The sequence below is a fragment of the Leucopleurus acutus genome (genome assembly GCF_964270905.1).
Source record: "Leucopleurus acutus genome assembly, chromosome: 16".
Lineage (NCBI taxonomy): Eukaryota > Metazoa > Chordata > Mammalia > Artiodactyla > Delphinidae > Leucopleurus > Leucopleurus acutus.
Window position 1 is genome coordinate 22,143,260 of NC_139158.1, and position 16,032 is coordinate 22,159,291.

Here is a 16,032-nt window from a genome sequence, read left to right on the forward strand (position 1 = left end):
AATTTCAGCATTCTAGTAATTAGATTTGAGTCACAATCAAGATTCCTTTATTACTTAGTGCCAGGACCTGAAAGGTACTGAGGGTACAGAATGATCAGGAATGGCTTTGTTTACAGCAAGCATATCATCAAAGGCTACTCAATAAAAAGTCTCTGGTCCACTCCCCAACCAACCCCTTGTCTCACTTTTTAGACGTAGCTGTTGTTTTAAAGTTACCTTCCAGAAATTTTCTATTATATATTTAAAAATCCTTTGTTTTTTAAAATCTTAAAAAATACATATGTTTATGTCTATAGATATATCTAAATCTAATCTACATCAATCAATATCTCAGTATCTACGCATCTTGTTCTGCATCTCCATTTTGTTCTCAGTAGCATCTTAGAGGTCCCCTTATTAGCACATAAAGATCTAACAAAGTATTAGTCACGCAGATAACCATAATTTATTTAACTAGTCCTGTAGAATATCTGAATTCTTTTGGGCTATTTTAAATCATACTATAATGAATATCTTTGTACAATATGTGTTTGTACGTGATACATTCAATATAGGAACGCTGTTTTGAAATTTTGGGTAACTTTTCTGCCTCTTCTCTGTCTAGTTCTATCCATCAACCTTCAGCTATGAATGCAACTCCTGTTTGTATTCCCAGTTTTTTCATTTCTGAGTCATAATTCTCTCTGAAGTTAGGATCTCAGAATTCATAATAATGTTTATAAACTAAGAAGGAAAGGAGAGAGGCTGAACGTTGCAATAGGCATTAAATAAGATACAATATTCTAACTTATGTCCAGTCTATCAGGACAATATTATAATATGCAAACAAACCTACCCCAAAATAACTTTGGCTAAGAACTTGAGCTTAAATCTTCTGCCCTGCTCTCTGACATAAAGCAATGATGTATCAATAACATATGGATGTATCATCTGAGAAGGAAAGAGAATAGAATGAGTAGCATCCTATGCTGAAGGAAAAAACAGGTGGGTTGGGGGACAGAAGGCTTTAGATCTGAGATTAATGAAACAGGCACATATGCTAGATAAACTAAGTCCTAAATCAGATACTCACTTTCAGTGCTCTGAGATCTAAGTCTAAGGAGTGGCCCACTAACACAGCGTTGGGAGGAAGCAGTGCTTTTAACTGTCTCTGTACATCTTTGAGTTTGGTTGTCACTGGGTTAAGAATCTTCTTTGTGATTCCTGAGAAACTTTCAATAAAAAAAGAGAAATGGACAGACCAGGATATTAATAAGCTTTCCTCCCCCGAAAGTCATTTCAAAAAGAATATTTTAAAAAATAAAAAATTAATAAATGCTCAGTGTAACAAGGTTGAAAATCAAATAACAAAGAAGAAATTAAAAACTGCCAGGCTTCCCTGGTGGCACAGTGGTTGAGAGTCTGCCTGCCGATGCAGGGGACACGGGTTCATGCCCTGGTCCGGGAAGATCCCACATGCCGTGGAGCGGCTGGGCCCGTGAGCCATGGCCGTTGAGCCTGCGCGTCCGTAGCCTGTGCTCCGCAACGGGAGAGGCCACAACAGTGAGCGGCCCACATACCACAAAAAAAATAAATAAAAATAAAAATAAATAACCTGCCCATAATCCCACCACCCAGAGATCATTTTTTACACTTTAGTAAATATTGTATCATATTTTTTGATACATATGTATTCATGTATATGTTTATTTTTATAATCATGGGAATTCCCTGGCAGTCCAGTGGTTAGGACTCCATGCTTTCACTGCCATGGGCCTGGGTTCAATCCCTGGTCAGGAAACTAAGATCTCGCAAGCCACATGGTATGGCCCAAAAAAAAGGAATCATAATGCCTATGCTACTTTATAATATGATCATAACATGTGCTATATATCATGAACAAGTTTTCACATCAATAAATCTATTTCAGCACATCCTTTTAAATGGTTAGTACTCCATTAGATGAATATAACATTCTAACCAACCCCCTACTTTCATTCATATTCCCATGTTTCTGCAACAGTATGACAAATATCCTTATACATACATCTTTGTCACATACGACTGTTCCTTAAAAATACTGTCTAATTGTCATGTCGGCCAACAGGAGTCTTTATCACCATCATGGCCTCTCTGTGCCTAAGTAAGCATGAACTGATAGGTGCAACTACAATGGGCAGCAACGGTAATGTTTCACTGGCTTTTCTTTGCCTAATCAGTGTAGTGTGTACATTCTGAAATTACTTGCTAATCTTCGGAAAGACAGAGAAAATTTTTTGAGCTTCAAATTTCTGTTGTGGAAACACTTAGTTTTGTTTTGGTTTCTGAGGTCAAGGCAGATTAAGCTCTAAAATCATCTGACTGCCAGAAGATGATTTACAGATTTTTCAGATGGTGTCTCATCAGACAGCAAAGCTGTTTGGCAGTTACTAGGTAACGATTACAACTGTCAGATTCTATGACAAGGAAGATAATATTCTGGTGACCTAGGTCACAGGAAGATTAGAGAGCAAGAAAGGTAAGAGCATTATACACCGATATTGTGTAATTTCAGTATTAAAATTTCTAGTTGTGGCACCCCAGCCTTTTCTTTGACAATAAATAAGTAGATAATACCTAACTAAACAGAAGCTACAGGCTATTCCTGTTAAGTCTCATTCCACTCTAGCGAGCTGGAGGCAGGGTGAAAAATACCTGGTGAGGTAGTCCACAATCTTGTTGTCAGGTTTAACAAGTTCATCCATAACACAGCAGCCTCCTTCAGCAACCAGTGAGATGCGTGTTAGTTCTCGCCCCTTGGATGTCAGGCACTGAAAGACCAGGATGTAGATAGGCTGCTAACCTGTGGAAACTCTTGCTTCCTCTCATTATTCAAGACTACATCAACTGCCACCTACTCTAATCTACTCTGCGACAATGGCACAGCCTTTTGCTGACTAGAGAATCCAATATGAATGAAATTAAAGCTAAGCAGGCTGCTGAACATTACACTTAAAGTAACCAACACAGTACAATTTCTCTGGGAAGGATGTGCCCGAGAGGGACAGAAATAATAACATCAATTATAATTGTACTATTTACTGTGTACTACAACCCAGTATTATGCTAAGTACCAAAAAAATAATTTTTATTAGCACACTCTATTATCTAACACAATACTAAGCATTTTATATACCACCTCATAATAACCCCATGAAGTAGCCCCTAATATTATCCCTGCTTCACAGAGGGAGAATTAGGGAATTTGTCCAAGGTGACAGGCAAGGCCAGGATACACAACCTGATACGACAGACTCCAAATCCTTAGCTCTTAGCCACTCTGTTCAGTGTCGAGAAACTGTTACTTGAGTACTAAGTGAGAGGGGATACACTGCCTCTGAAAGGAGACTTACTAATTAGACAAAGTAAAACACAAGGGGAGCTTAAGCAGGAAAATCCTACTTCTGATCTTAAACGCGTAAAACTAAGCCAAACCAATGGTAATTCAGGCAAAGTCTTCAAGGCAATAACAACAAAACACTTGTTCAAAAGACAGAAGCAATCAACTTCTAGTAATATTCAAAAATTAGATTAAATATATCAACTAGTTAGAAAACTTATGTGATATTTATTTCTCATCCTGGAGTAAAGATCCAATTTTTCTAAAATGTAATTAAATGGGTCTACTTTCAGTTATTTAAACTGAATACTAGAACTGAACGCACTCAAGAAAACTAGACCCTAGCTTGCAACACTCCAGCTGAAAAATCAAAAGTAGTACTTACCATTTCACAGTCAAGCCCAAAGAGAGGACTGTTGTTGGTTATAGAACCACAACATTTTATAGGCACAAAGTTTTCACAGTCAGGAAAACCTAGGAGGAAAAGGAATAAAATATTTGCCTTTAGAACTAGAAATGGTAAAAATTACTCCTGTATTTATCCAGGGGAAACTGAGATACCACATTTGTGGGGACCTTCTCTATGTTAGACACTTGAAATATAAAATTAAATAAGACAATTTCTGTCCTTAATTTTTTCTCCATCTACTCATTTTTACATTTTGGGAGAATAATGTAGGCTGCTGTTAGTGGAGATACTAGGGCCTAGACTTCCTTGCAGTTACCAAGTAACAATTTTTTCCTCCTTATTAGAAATTATAATTAAATTGTGGCTAAATCCAAAGTCACCGGACCTTTCTCATGTAGGCACTAAGGAAGGATGAATAAAGTATGCAAATGACTGCATGTGGCATCTTTCTTTCCTAAATAAAACAAGAAAAAGTAGGAATGAGATTCCACCATAGCAGAGATCTAAAAGGATTTCATGGTAGGCAGAATGTTTAACATTCACCATATGCACTCTTGTACTCAACTCTACCCTTAAAATTTCTCCAAGATCTCTCTTTAGAAACGTGCCTCATTTTCTGGAATCACAGCCTGAAAATTCCCTACAGAGGCTCAGATATAGGCTTAAGGTATCCCTTCCATTGTGTACCCTAAGTCAGTAACCAGGCACATTCAGTTCAGAGGCCCAAAAGTGTCTGAATCATTGAAGATTCCTACCTTCAGACAGAGGCTGTAACAGTAAAGATAATACCTAGATCTTATTTGACAAGAAACTAAGGGGAGTATGAAAAGCTTTGACCAGTTTCTATGTCACAGTACCCTGAAATTTCCAACTGATTACAATTAAAAGAACCAAAATACAGTCTAGACCAGAAAGGAGTACCCCCAAATCCTGGAGACATTATACTTGCTGCCCTCCTTATCTATATTATTAGTACCAATAATAACAAAGAATAACTTTTTAAAGCACTATGTGCCCCACGCTAAGCTCGTTTTGTACATTAACTCAATTAATCCTCATGGCAATACTATGATATATGAACTATTAACTCCCCAAAGACAGCCCAATTAAGAAACAGACAAAGGATCTGAAAAAATATACAAATGGCCAATAAGCATATAAAAAGATGCTCAATATCATCAGCCATCAGAGAAATGCAAACGAAAATCACAATGAGATACTACTTCACACACACTAGGATGGGTATAATCAAAAAGGCAAAGCATAGCAAGTGTTGGTAAGGATGTACAGAAATTGGAACCCTTATACATTGCTGGGGGGAATGTAAAATGGTGCACCTGCTTTGTAAAACAGTCTGATAGTTCCTTAAAGGTTAAACATAGAGTTACTATAGGATCTAGCAGTTCTACTCCTAGGTATATACTCAAGAAAAATGAAAACATATGTCCACACAAAAACTTGTATCTGAATATTCAAAGTAGCATTATTCATAACATCCCCGAGGTGGAAACAACCCAAATGTCATCAACTGATGACTGGATAAATAAAATGTATAACCATACATGGAATATCATTAGAATGAAAATAAATGAAGTAATGATACATGCTATAACACGGATGACCCTTGAAAATTTGATGCTAAGTGAAAGAAGCCAGTTACAAAAGACCACATATTGTATGATTCCATTTATATTCACAATAGGTAAATCTATTAACAGAAAGTAATTAGTAGTTGCCTAGGGCTAAAGGGCACTGGGGGGAAACGATAGTACAGGGTTTCTTTTGGGGTGATGAACATGTTCTAAATTGATTGTAGTGATGGTTGAAAAACTCTGTAAACATACTAGAAACTACTGAAATTGTATACTTTAAATGGATGAACTGAATGGTAGGTTAATCATAACTCAATAGGGCTTTTTTTTTTTTTTTTAAGGAATTTTAACATGACTGCTGTGATTAAGAGGTAATAAATCAAAGGATTTTTATTAAATTCTTGCTACATAACAGACCAAGGCTCTGAGCCTAGACTTGTCCTATTTATTAAAGAAAATGGGGGTGGGATGGGTGGGAGGAGGATTAGAAGTACCAGAGAAGTGTTAAAGTTTTAAAGACATATTGACTTCTTTTCAATATACTAAGGAATGAAAGAAAAATGAAGAAGGAATAATTTTCCCATAATATTTAAGGTCATGTTCATGTACTACCTAAAATCAATAATGGTACACATCCTCCACTTTAGGAAACATTGCACTGGAAGTATTTCCTCTTTAGTAGAAGATGGAATAAATCACTTGGAAAGCAGCCCATAAAAATGAACTTTCAACAGGAATATTTTTAAATAAATTGATAGATATTCTTCCATTGTTACCAACATCAGGTTAAATCTAAACCAACCTTGTAACGGAAAGTGATATGTTTTCATTTCCTCCTTTGTGAGAAGGCATCTGGTCAAGCTTACTTTCTTAGAGCCATACTTTTTAACGATGGGGTCATTCTGCAGGTTGATGCTGACTTCTGAGCTGGAAGAAGGTAAAGACCCTGAAACAAGGACAATCATACATATGTTAGAATCTGTGTTTAACAGCCCTCAGAGGACATGTCCTTTTAATGCTGTACAGGGTAAGCATGATGAAGATCAAAAGATTTTTAAGACCCAGCCCCAACTTTAAAGGAGCTTGCACTCTCATACACTTATAAAGAACACAAAGAGAAAATAAGTCTCAAATGGGTTATAATAATAAAAGCTATAAAAGGGAAAGGGAGAATATACTGGCTGAGATGGTTAGAGATGGTTCAAGAGAAGAAAAGATTAGCTGAGTCTTAAAGAAAAGGCAGAATTCAGATATTTGGTGTATTAGACCAGTCCGTTACAGTGTCTGCCACTCCTAATAGCCCATTCTAGCTAAATCTACTGCACCCCTAACCACCTGGCTCAAGCACCAGCAGGGGTGCTGGTTCTTTAAGTAGGGCTCGTTACTGATTGGATTAAGAGTGGGGACTTGGCTAAAGAGGGAGCTATCTATAAACTGACCAGTGACTTGATATTCCTTGTCAAGACATGCTCAAAAGGGACAAGGGTAATTAGCTAAGCTGATCAGATTGCTTGCTTCCAGAACTGAACTAGGAAATAAAGAGAACACACCAGTTAGAACAGAAAACAAAGAAGCTAAGATGCCATGAAAGGGATGGAGAACAGCTCTTCACCAGAGGCATTTAGATTCTTGATGACTTTCTAGTCCACATGTCCTTCAAATAATACCCTCTCACTTAAGATGGCCTCAGTGAGTGCCTGGTCCTTGCAAACAAAAATGCCAAAGAATCAGAAGTAAGGAAAGAGGGCATCCCAGGTAAGATAGAAATGTACAAAGCAAACTTGGTATGGTAGTGACTAGACCAGTCGGGGAGAAAAAAGGTCTTTGTAGAAGAGCAGTATAAGAAACAAGGTTGAAAGAGGAGGATAAAAGTGAATTGTAGACCACTGCGAATGCCAGGCTCAAGAGTTTGAATTTTAGTCCATCATTTCATATATAAGGTGGAGCAACAGAAAGTTCCTGAGAAGGGAAGTGGCATAACCAAACAGTACTTTAAGAAAGATCAACCTCAAAGATATGTGGAAAATGAAGTAGAGAGAGAAATGAGAAATGACTTTGCAATAATTCTGGCAAAAAAAAAAGAGTCTGGATTAAGATGATGGAGGGAGGAAAAAGGTTATAAGAAAGAAACATTACACAAGAAAAACTGGTAGAGGGACTTCCCTGTTGGCTCCCAATGCAGGGAGCGCGGGTTAAGACTGCACTCCCAATGTAGGGGGCCTAGGTTCGATCCCTGGTCAGGGAACTAGATCCCACATGCATGCCTCAACTAAGAGTTCTCATGCCACAACTAAGGAGCTCCCAAGCCACAACTAAAGGAGCCCACCTGCCACAACTAAGGAGCCCACAAACCGCAACTAAGACCCAGCGCAAACAAATAAATATTTTTTTTAAAAAAAGGAAAAACTGGTAGAGCATAGTGACAGAGTAATTCAGTTCAGTCAACAAAATATTTACTGAGTACTTATTATATGCCTGGTATTGCTCTAGCCAGTAGATTCCCCAATGAACAAAATCAACAAAATTCTCTTAAATTCTAGGTGATCTTAAATTCTAGTTGGGAAGATGGACAATAAACAAACAAATACATAATATAGCAGGTGAGGATAAGGACTATGGAGAAAAGTAAAGGAGAAAAAGGAGGAAAGGGAGTGCTGGGGCAGGAAAAGGGTTAATGTCATATATTTTATAACCAGGGAAGGTCTCTCTGATAAAGTAACATTTGAATAGGTTCTTAATAGCAAAGGGAATGAGCCATGAAGATTGGGTATGGGGAGCCAAAAGAAAAGTAATTCTAAAATTCAATACTGGTGGCTTAGAGAAAAACAGTACCAACAGAAAAGGGGATTTGAAGTTGGGAGTCTGTTATTTAGGGATGAGAAAAATGCTTTTATATATGCTATGATTGAGGGTACAGTGGAGTATCCAGGTAGCAACATCCAGCAGGCAGTTGAAAATGCAGGCCTGGAGTTTGGGATATCAAACCTAAAGACAGAGGAGTTATCCACAGAAGAGTGATGGATAAACTGGGGAAGAACAGATGAATATTTCAAAAGAGAACTGAAGAAAGATCAAAGTGTATGGACTATATCTTGGGGACTTCGATATTTATTTAGGTTGGGAAAATGAAGCAAAATCCTTAGGAGGACAGAGAAGTAGCTATAACCCTCTAGCTCCTCAATGCTTACAGGATAAAATCCAAAGGCCTTAGCATAGCATTTACAGCCTGCAAGCCAAAGCTTTAACCTACCTCTAAGCCTCATCTCTCACCACTACCTGCCCTCTTATTCCATCTCCACCCCCTAATCATCCTCAACAATCTATATTCTTCAGTCACATCAATTTCTTTTTTCTGATTACATCCTTTCTTTTACAGCTCAATGTCTTTACCTGAGTTTTGAATCTCATAATGACTACCCTGTGATTCACTCAAAGATGTTTAAAATACAGTGGATGTCAAATTAAACAAAGCTGCAGGTCCGATATAGACATCTATTAGAAGGAAAGGGGAACAATGGAAAGGTAGGAAGTTAGAAGCTTTTGAGACAGAAGATAACAGGAAACACAGTCATGGAGGATATGGAAAGGAATCACTAGTTATTCCTCACCACTTTTTCATGTCCCCTCAGTGCAACTATTCAATAATTTAATTATTTCTGAACAAACATACAAAAAGCATTATTGAACAATACTTACCTTACTATGTGCAATGAACTGTTAAGGTCTATTCCATCACTCACCTCCTCTCCCCGCAAAAGAGAAGGTCAGCTATAACTTGCTAACAGGACACAACCCAGTTTGAAAAACACTGCTATCATGGATATTTATACTTTAGCTGGCCAGCATCCTAATCTGCCACTGTGAGTAGTATTAGTGAGTATCCCCTACATTAGTCAAAGGCAAGATCTTCCTTCCTATGTGTACACTTGTGGGTACAAAGACCCAGTGACAGTTTGAGTCCAGTGTCAGTGATATCCAGGGAGCAGACTTAGCTATCTAACCTAACCAAATGACTTCTGAGGCATGAACCCTGGTTATGTTTCCTGCTATCTAATCCGCCTTGGTACTTACCCATTTTTTCCTTAAAACACACACACACACACACACACACACACACACACACACACACACACACACAAAATTGCTTTTCTGCTTAAGTTACTTACAGTCATACCTTCCATTCCTTTAGGCAGATCCCCAATTATTTGTTTCTTTTGCAGCCCAATGATATCAGCTAGGAAATCAGATGATGGGGGAGGCAAGCAGAACTTCTGAAAATACATAATAGGTTTTTACAAAAATGCTTGAAAACAGTTAAAATACTGTCACCTAGACTTTTATTGTCAGCTCAGTGCTATGAAAGATCTGGACCTTAATTGTTTGCATTGTAAAATGAGGACTGTTTCCTTAAGTTGTAAAAGTGACTAAATAAGTGAAGCCATATTTATCCTGACACAGTTTTCTTTGCTTCTCTAATTACACACTATACAAAAGAAACAAACATTACAAAAATGTATAACTTAGAAAAGCAAAGTTCCTTATATTTTTCAAAGCACTTTCATATGTATTACTTTAGTGGATAACATGCCAGGTAGATGACACAGAAAAGCAAAGAGATTGAGAGTTCAAGTCTCAGGCTCACCTGGGCTTCAATTCCAGCTGTAAATTCCACTTACTAGCTGTAACTTGGGTGCGTTACTCAGTTTCCTTATGTATAAAATGGGAATAAAAAAGTATCTCTTGGGGCTTCCCTGGTGCAGTGGTTGAGAGTCCGCCTGCCGATGCAGGGCACACGGGTTCGTCTCCCGGTCCGGGAAGATCCCACATGCCGCGGAGCGGCTGGGCCCATGAGCCATGGCCACTGAGCCTGCGCGTCCAGAGCCTGTGCTCCGCAACGGGAGAGGCCACAACAGTGAGAGGCCCGCGTACCGCAAAAAAAAAAAAAAAAAGTATCTCTTATAGGACTATTGTAAGAATTAAAGATGATGCATACAGTATGATTAATATAGGGCCTAGCACATAGGTAGTGTTCAATAAATGAAAGCAAAAAAAGAAAATGGAGACCCAAGGGGGTTAGGTTAGGGCTCACCAATTCAAATGCTCTCAGGGGTAAATGGATGAAACAGTCTGATAAAGAATGGAAGAGGCTATGGTAAAATGGAGAGCACATGCCTTTCTAAAGACAGCTGCTATTCAGCTCCAGATACTGTTTTAAGGGAAACTAATCTTGTGATGTTGTCAAAAGAAGCCAAAATATACAGGTTTTATGTAAATTTTACAATTTTTGAAAACACCAAAGCCCAAATAAAATGTGACAATATCAACTACAATCTGGGAACTAGACTGCAATCTGGGATTAAGGGTTTTGCCTAGATTACCAAAGAAAAAAATGAGAGAGAAATCTAATTTCAACAATCTAATCTCAGGTATCAAGCGTAATCTTTTTAGCTTTCTACAACTTCTATTCCTTGTTCAATCAGGTTGCCAAGGAGCACAATTTGAGACATGTGCACTAATCTCTGAGTGTGAGGACCTGACTCAGGTCCGAATACAAAGTTTTCTTAACTTACGTGTCTGAATGCCTTTCAGAGAAGCCCAAACTCCAAATAGAACCTGTAAAAGTGTAGCTGACTCATTCCCTGCAGTATAACAACCACCACGTTGTTCAGGTGGTTTTGGTGAAAAAGTTGGCACCAGCTGTTGAAAAATAGAACCAACAAAGCTAAGACTGATACCGTCAAGTCAGTTACAGACATACAGAAGGGAAGTATGAAAAAAGCACTGAGCAACAGATATTGGAGTTTATCATCACTCACTGACTGCCTGGAAACGGAGAACAGCTATTACTGCACAGAATTCAAATAAAGATCTCTTGAGATTATTATTTATTCCATTCAAATCAAGTATAATACCAAGTGAAACACAATGCATTCAAATCCAAAATCCTATTAAGATTTGCTTTAAATTGGAACTAATTAAGCTCAGTTTACAAAGGCATATCTTCAAGATCCAAATCTGCTCTACAGTCCTTCCTAAGCCAGTAACGTGACCGGCTTCCAGAAAGCCAGTTCAGATAAAGTGACAGAGCAATGATAGTATCTGTTAAGGCAGAAGCGGGCTTTTGAGGTTTGTAGCCACTCCACCCCCAGATGGAAGTGTACATATGAAAATCTCTCTACTGTGTATTGGTACATACAGAAATGCAATTTTCATTAGACATTTAATAATGGCATTGAGGATATCAGAACAGTAAAATTCTCTTTGCCCTTGATTTGTAAAAGAAGAAAAAAGATTGGGATTCTTAATACATGATCATGTTATTTCAATCAGGTCTCCACTGGAGGTTATAAACAAAATACCTATAGCAGCCAGACAGATACTGTAAATAAGGGAAGCAGGCCAGGTGGGACACTGAAGTGTACATCTATAATAGGAGGCCACTATTCAGCTTCAACAAATTGTTGCCATAGGGACAGCTGCCAGAGTTTTTCGAAGTAAAAAATATGGATATAAAGGGATTCCCAATTTAAATTGTTGGCAACTTTGTAAAAAAAAAATTTAGGACATTCCGTGTGGCAAATAAAAAACGTCAGGTAGACATGGTCCTCTAGATACCAATATGAAACCTCAGGTCTATACCCACCATTTATGTTCTTCTCATACCTAGGTTTAGGAACACTGGATTTGCCCAGAACTGCATACTTCAGCAATTCACATAGCTGGCCATGAGTTATTTCACGGGTATCAGAAAGTAAAATGGTAGATAAGCAGGCTTTCTGCAAAGATAAATCAGAGTATAACAAATTATGATTATAAAGAACATCAAAAAAACACGGCAAATTTTTAAATATTCTAGTTTCTCTTATTTTAGCATACTCTAAACATAAGGAGGGTTCTTACTAATTAGAAATGAAGGTCTAAAACAACAACCTGTGATATGACATTATTAATAGGATATTTAATAAACACCGATACAGAACCTTAATTATAGACACTTGGTTATGTGCTAGGGATAGCAGGATGAATAAAACATGACTCATGCTCTCAAGAAGTCCATTCTACTGGGGGAAAAATGCAGAAACAGGTAATTCCAATATAATGTGGGTGCTACTATAAAGGTAAGGGAGCAAAAGAGGCTAACTAACTGCCTTGGGGATTGGAGAGTTTTGGAGATAGCATCACTGAGATGAAAATAATGGAGTTGAACCTTGAAAATAATGAGTCAGCCAGGTAGGAGGAAACACTGTGTCTAAACACTTAGTTTGGTTTGGCTGGAGTCAAGACTGCACGTTGCAGAGCAATAGAGATATGAGAGAAGAGAGAAGTGGGAGCCAGTTCATAGATGATCAATGTGGTCTAACCTAAGGAGTCAGACTTTAAGTCTCTCCTTAAAATAGCTTTGTACTTAGATATAGTTATTAAAGTAATTCATGCTTGTTAAAAAAGTCAGATAATAGAGAAGGGTAAAACAGATAAAACACAACAAATAAGTGAAAATAAGTCACCTGTATTTGTACAATTCAAGTACAAGTAATACCACTTTCATTTTGGTCTGGGAGGCAGCAGAGTAATAGTGGTTAGGAGCTCAAGCCCTGGAGTCACGCTACCTGAGTTCAAATACCAAGCTCTACCATTTTTTTTTTTAATTATTTGGCTGCGTCGGGTCTTAGTTGCAACATGCAGGATCTTCGTTGCAGCATGTGGGATCTTTCATTTTGGCGCACGGGCTCAGTAGTTGAGGCACACAGGCTCTCTAGTGGCGGGCAGGCTCTAGAGTGCGCAGGCTCAGTAGCTGCAGTGCGTGGGCTTAGGTGACCTGCAGCATGTGGGATCTTAGTTCCTGGACCAGGTATCAAACCCACGTCCCTGCACTTGAAGGCGGATTCTTAACCACTGGACCACCAGGGAAGTCCCCCAAAGCTCTACCATCTTAAGTGCCTTAAGGTGTTAAGAGCTTAGGGGCAAGTGCCTTGACCTCTCTAAGACTAAGGTCTTTTCATTTATAGAATAACTACAATTCTACCTCATGAGATTACTGGGAAGAGCAATGAGGTACATTGTAAGTGCAATGTACTGAGGCCAGTGTCTGACATACCCTAAGATAAGTACTTAAACACCAGGTATTATTATTATTATTATTGCTATTTTCCCCTGTGACTGTTTAAAGCTAATGTTGAACACTTATTATTAGTCATTTACAGTTCTGAGCACTTTATACCTATTAAATCATTTAATTCTTAAGTCTTCTCAAGTGGGCACTACTGTTATCCCCATTTTACAGATAAAGAAATGGAGGAACAGATAAGTGGCAGAACCAAGACCAGAATGCAAGCTACAGATAAAGAAATGGAGGAACAGGGGCTTCCCTGGTGGCACAGTGGTTAAGAATCCACCTGCCAATGCAGGGGACACGGGTTCGAGCCCTGGTCCGGGAAGATCCCATGTGCCGCGGAGCAACTAAGCCCGTGCACCACAACTACCGAGCCTGCGAACCACAACTACTGAGCCCGTGCACCTAGAGCCCATGCTCTGCAACAAGAGAAGCCACCGCAATGAGAAGCCCGCGCACCATAACAAAGAGTAGCCCCCGCTCGATGCAACTAGAGAAAGCCCGTGCGCAGCAATGAAGACCCAACGCAGCCAAAAATAAATAAAATAAATAATAAAAAATAAAATTAGAAAAAAGAAATGGAGGAACAGATAAATGGCAGAACCAAGACTAGAATGCAGGCTGCAAAGCCCAAACTCTTTTCATCTCTACTTTATACGTTTCCCAAGGGATTATACATTACATTGTTTTGTAACCAACTCCTGCCACCGAGAAAAAAAAAAAAACTGGGGCGTTCCCTAGCAGTCCAGTGGTTAGGACTAGGCGCTTTCACTGCCATGGCCCAGGTTCAATCCCTAGTCAGGGAACAGAGATCCCGCAAGCTGCGTAGCATGGCCAAAAAAAATAATAATCTGTAAATATCTTTCCATATCTGTTAAACATAACAAAAGTCAATTTTAATAATAGTCCACTCTTTCAATTTACTTAAAACATAATTTATTTGAAAAAAATTCCCTATTGATGACACTGTTGTTTTCTAAAAAATTATGAACAGTATTATGATAAGCATCCTTGTACACCTATTTTCTCAGGATAAATTCCTGGTCAAAATAAGCATGTATATCTTATATTCTGATAATATTGCTAACTCCTGAAAGAATATACCAATTTATATTTACCAAACAAAACTGTATGATATTGATAATGTATGAGTAAGGAATCTATATGGCAGTGAGTAATCATGGTTGCCAAACATGCGATGTCAGAGGCTGAGCAGGGTGAGGAGGGCATCCTATAGGGGAGAAAGCCCAGGACTAGGGGTAGGAACCCAGGATATATATGCAGGACAGTGGCCCAATGTGAAGTGTCAAAGCCTGAGCGGTATGAGGAGGGCATCCATGCAGTGGCAACTGGAGAGCAGTTAGGCTGGCATCAGATGTCAGAAATTGTTTACAGTAAGGAGGGCATCAATGCTGAAGGAAAAAGAGGGCTGTCACCGAATTCAAAGCCTGAAAAGGGTGCGGGTGTCCGTGTGAGAAGGATGAGGGTAGTAGCTTGTCACAGCAGCAATGAAGGCATTCAGATAGGAGAGTGACCTGGTATAAGACGCAGAATGACAAGGGCCCAAGCAGGGTAAGGAAGGTGTGAGGGTGTGGGGCAATGGCAGCAATGGGGGACTGATCAAATATATTGAAGATAATGGGAGTCAGGTTTCTCACTGTTATATAAGGAAGTTATAAATATGAAAAGGGAGAAAACTAGAATGAACCCTGTGGAATTGGATTGGAAGTAAAGATACTGATATGAATTCAGTTTTTCAATATGTATACAGAAAAATATTTAAATGTAAACATACGTATGTGTGTATAAACATATACACACATATTACCTAGCTCTCTTTTTGGGAGTAGTGACATACCAATAGCAATAAACACATCTAACACCCAGATCTTGATTTCTAAATGTCACTCTCCACTAAAAAGAACTAAGTCTCCTGGCAGAAGTAGCCGATTCCAGGGCTGGGGCAGGGAAAGCACAGAAGAGTCTGGAACATTTTTTTGTGCCAGAAAAATAAGGAAATGCTCAAGCATGATGGGGTCATGTTAAAGGGACACAGAAGCTAGCTTAATGGCCAAATCTGGGATATTTTGAGCAGCAAAATACAGTAATGGATTATAACTCAATGAATAAAATAGGTATCCACAAATTCATACTAATAAAAAAATGAATAAACTGCAAGTTTAATGAGGAAGCATCTTCCCACAAAACAACAGAGAAAAAGAGTAACTTTAGAGAAGTTTAGCACACACGTTCTTAATCAAGTTATCAAGGTTAACATCACCAGTAATGGGACAAATCAAACTTGTGTACAACCTGATAAAATACAAGAGAACAGAATATCACTTCTGTGATATTCCTGCCAAAGATGTACAATCTGAATCTAATTAATGAGGAAACAAACAAACCTAACTTCTACAAAATAACTGGTCCAGGATTCTTCAAAGGTAGTAATGTCACAAATGTCAAAGAAAAGACTGAACAGTTGTTTGGACTGAAGGAGACATGACAACTAACTGTAACACGTGATTCTAGACTTGATCTTAATGCTAAAAAGGACATTATT

General features: G+C 38.5%; 1 protein-coding gene across 1 annotated transcript in view; it reads right to left on the reverse strand.

Moving 5' to 3' along the window:
• The window catches only part of REXO5 (RNA exonuclease 5), a 43,047-nt gene that overhangs the window by 25,713 nt on the left and 1,302 nt on the right, over nucleotides 1–16,032 (reverse strand). Inside the window, 9 exon segments of the mRNA XM_082858165.1 lie at nucleotides 836–930; nucleotides 1,073–1,211; nucleotides 2,674–2,789; nucleotides 3,744–3,832; nucleotides 6,162–6,305; nucleotides 9,534–9,630; nucleotides 10,930–10,944; nucleotides 10,948–11,056; nucleotides 12,023–12,135. Coding sequence (XP_082714291.1) covers nucleotides 836–930; nucleotides 1,073–1,211; nucleotides 2,674–2,789; nucleotides 3,744–3,832; nucleotides 6,162–6,305; nucleotides 9,534–9,630; nucleotides 10,930–10,944; nucleotides 10,948–11,056; nucleotides 12,023–12,135 — 917 coding nt within the window.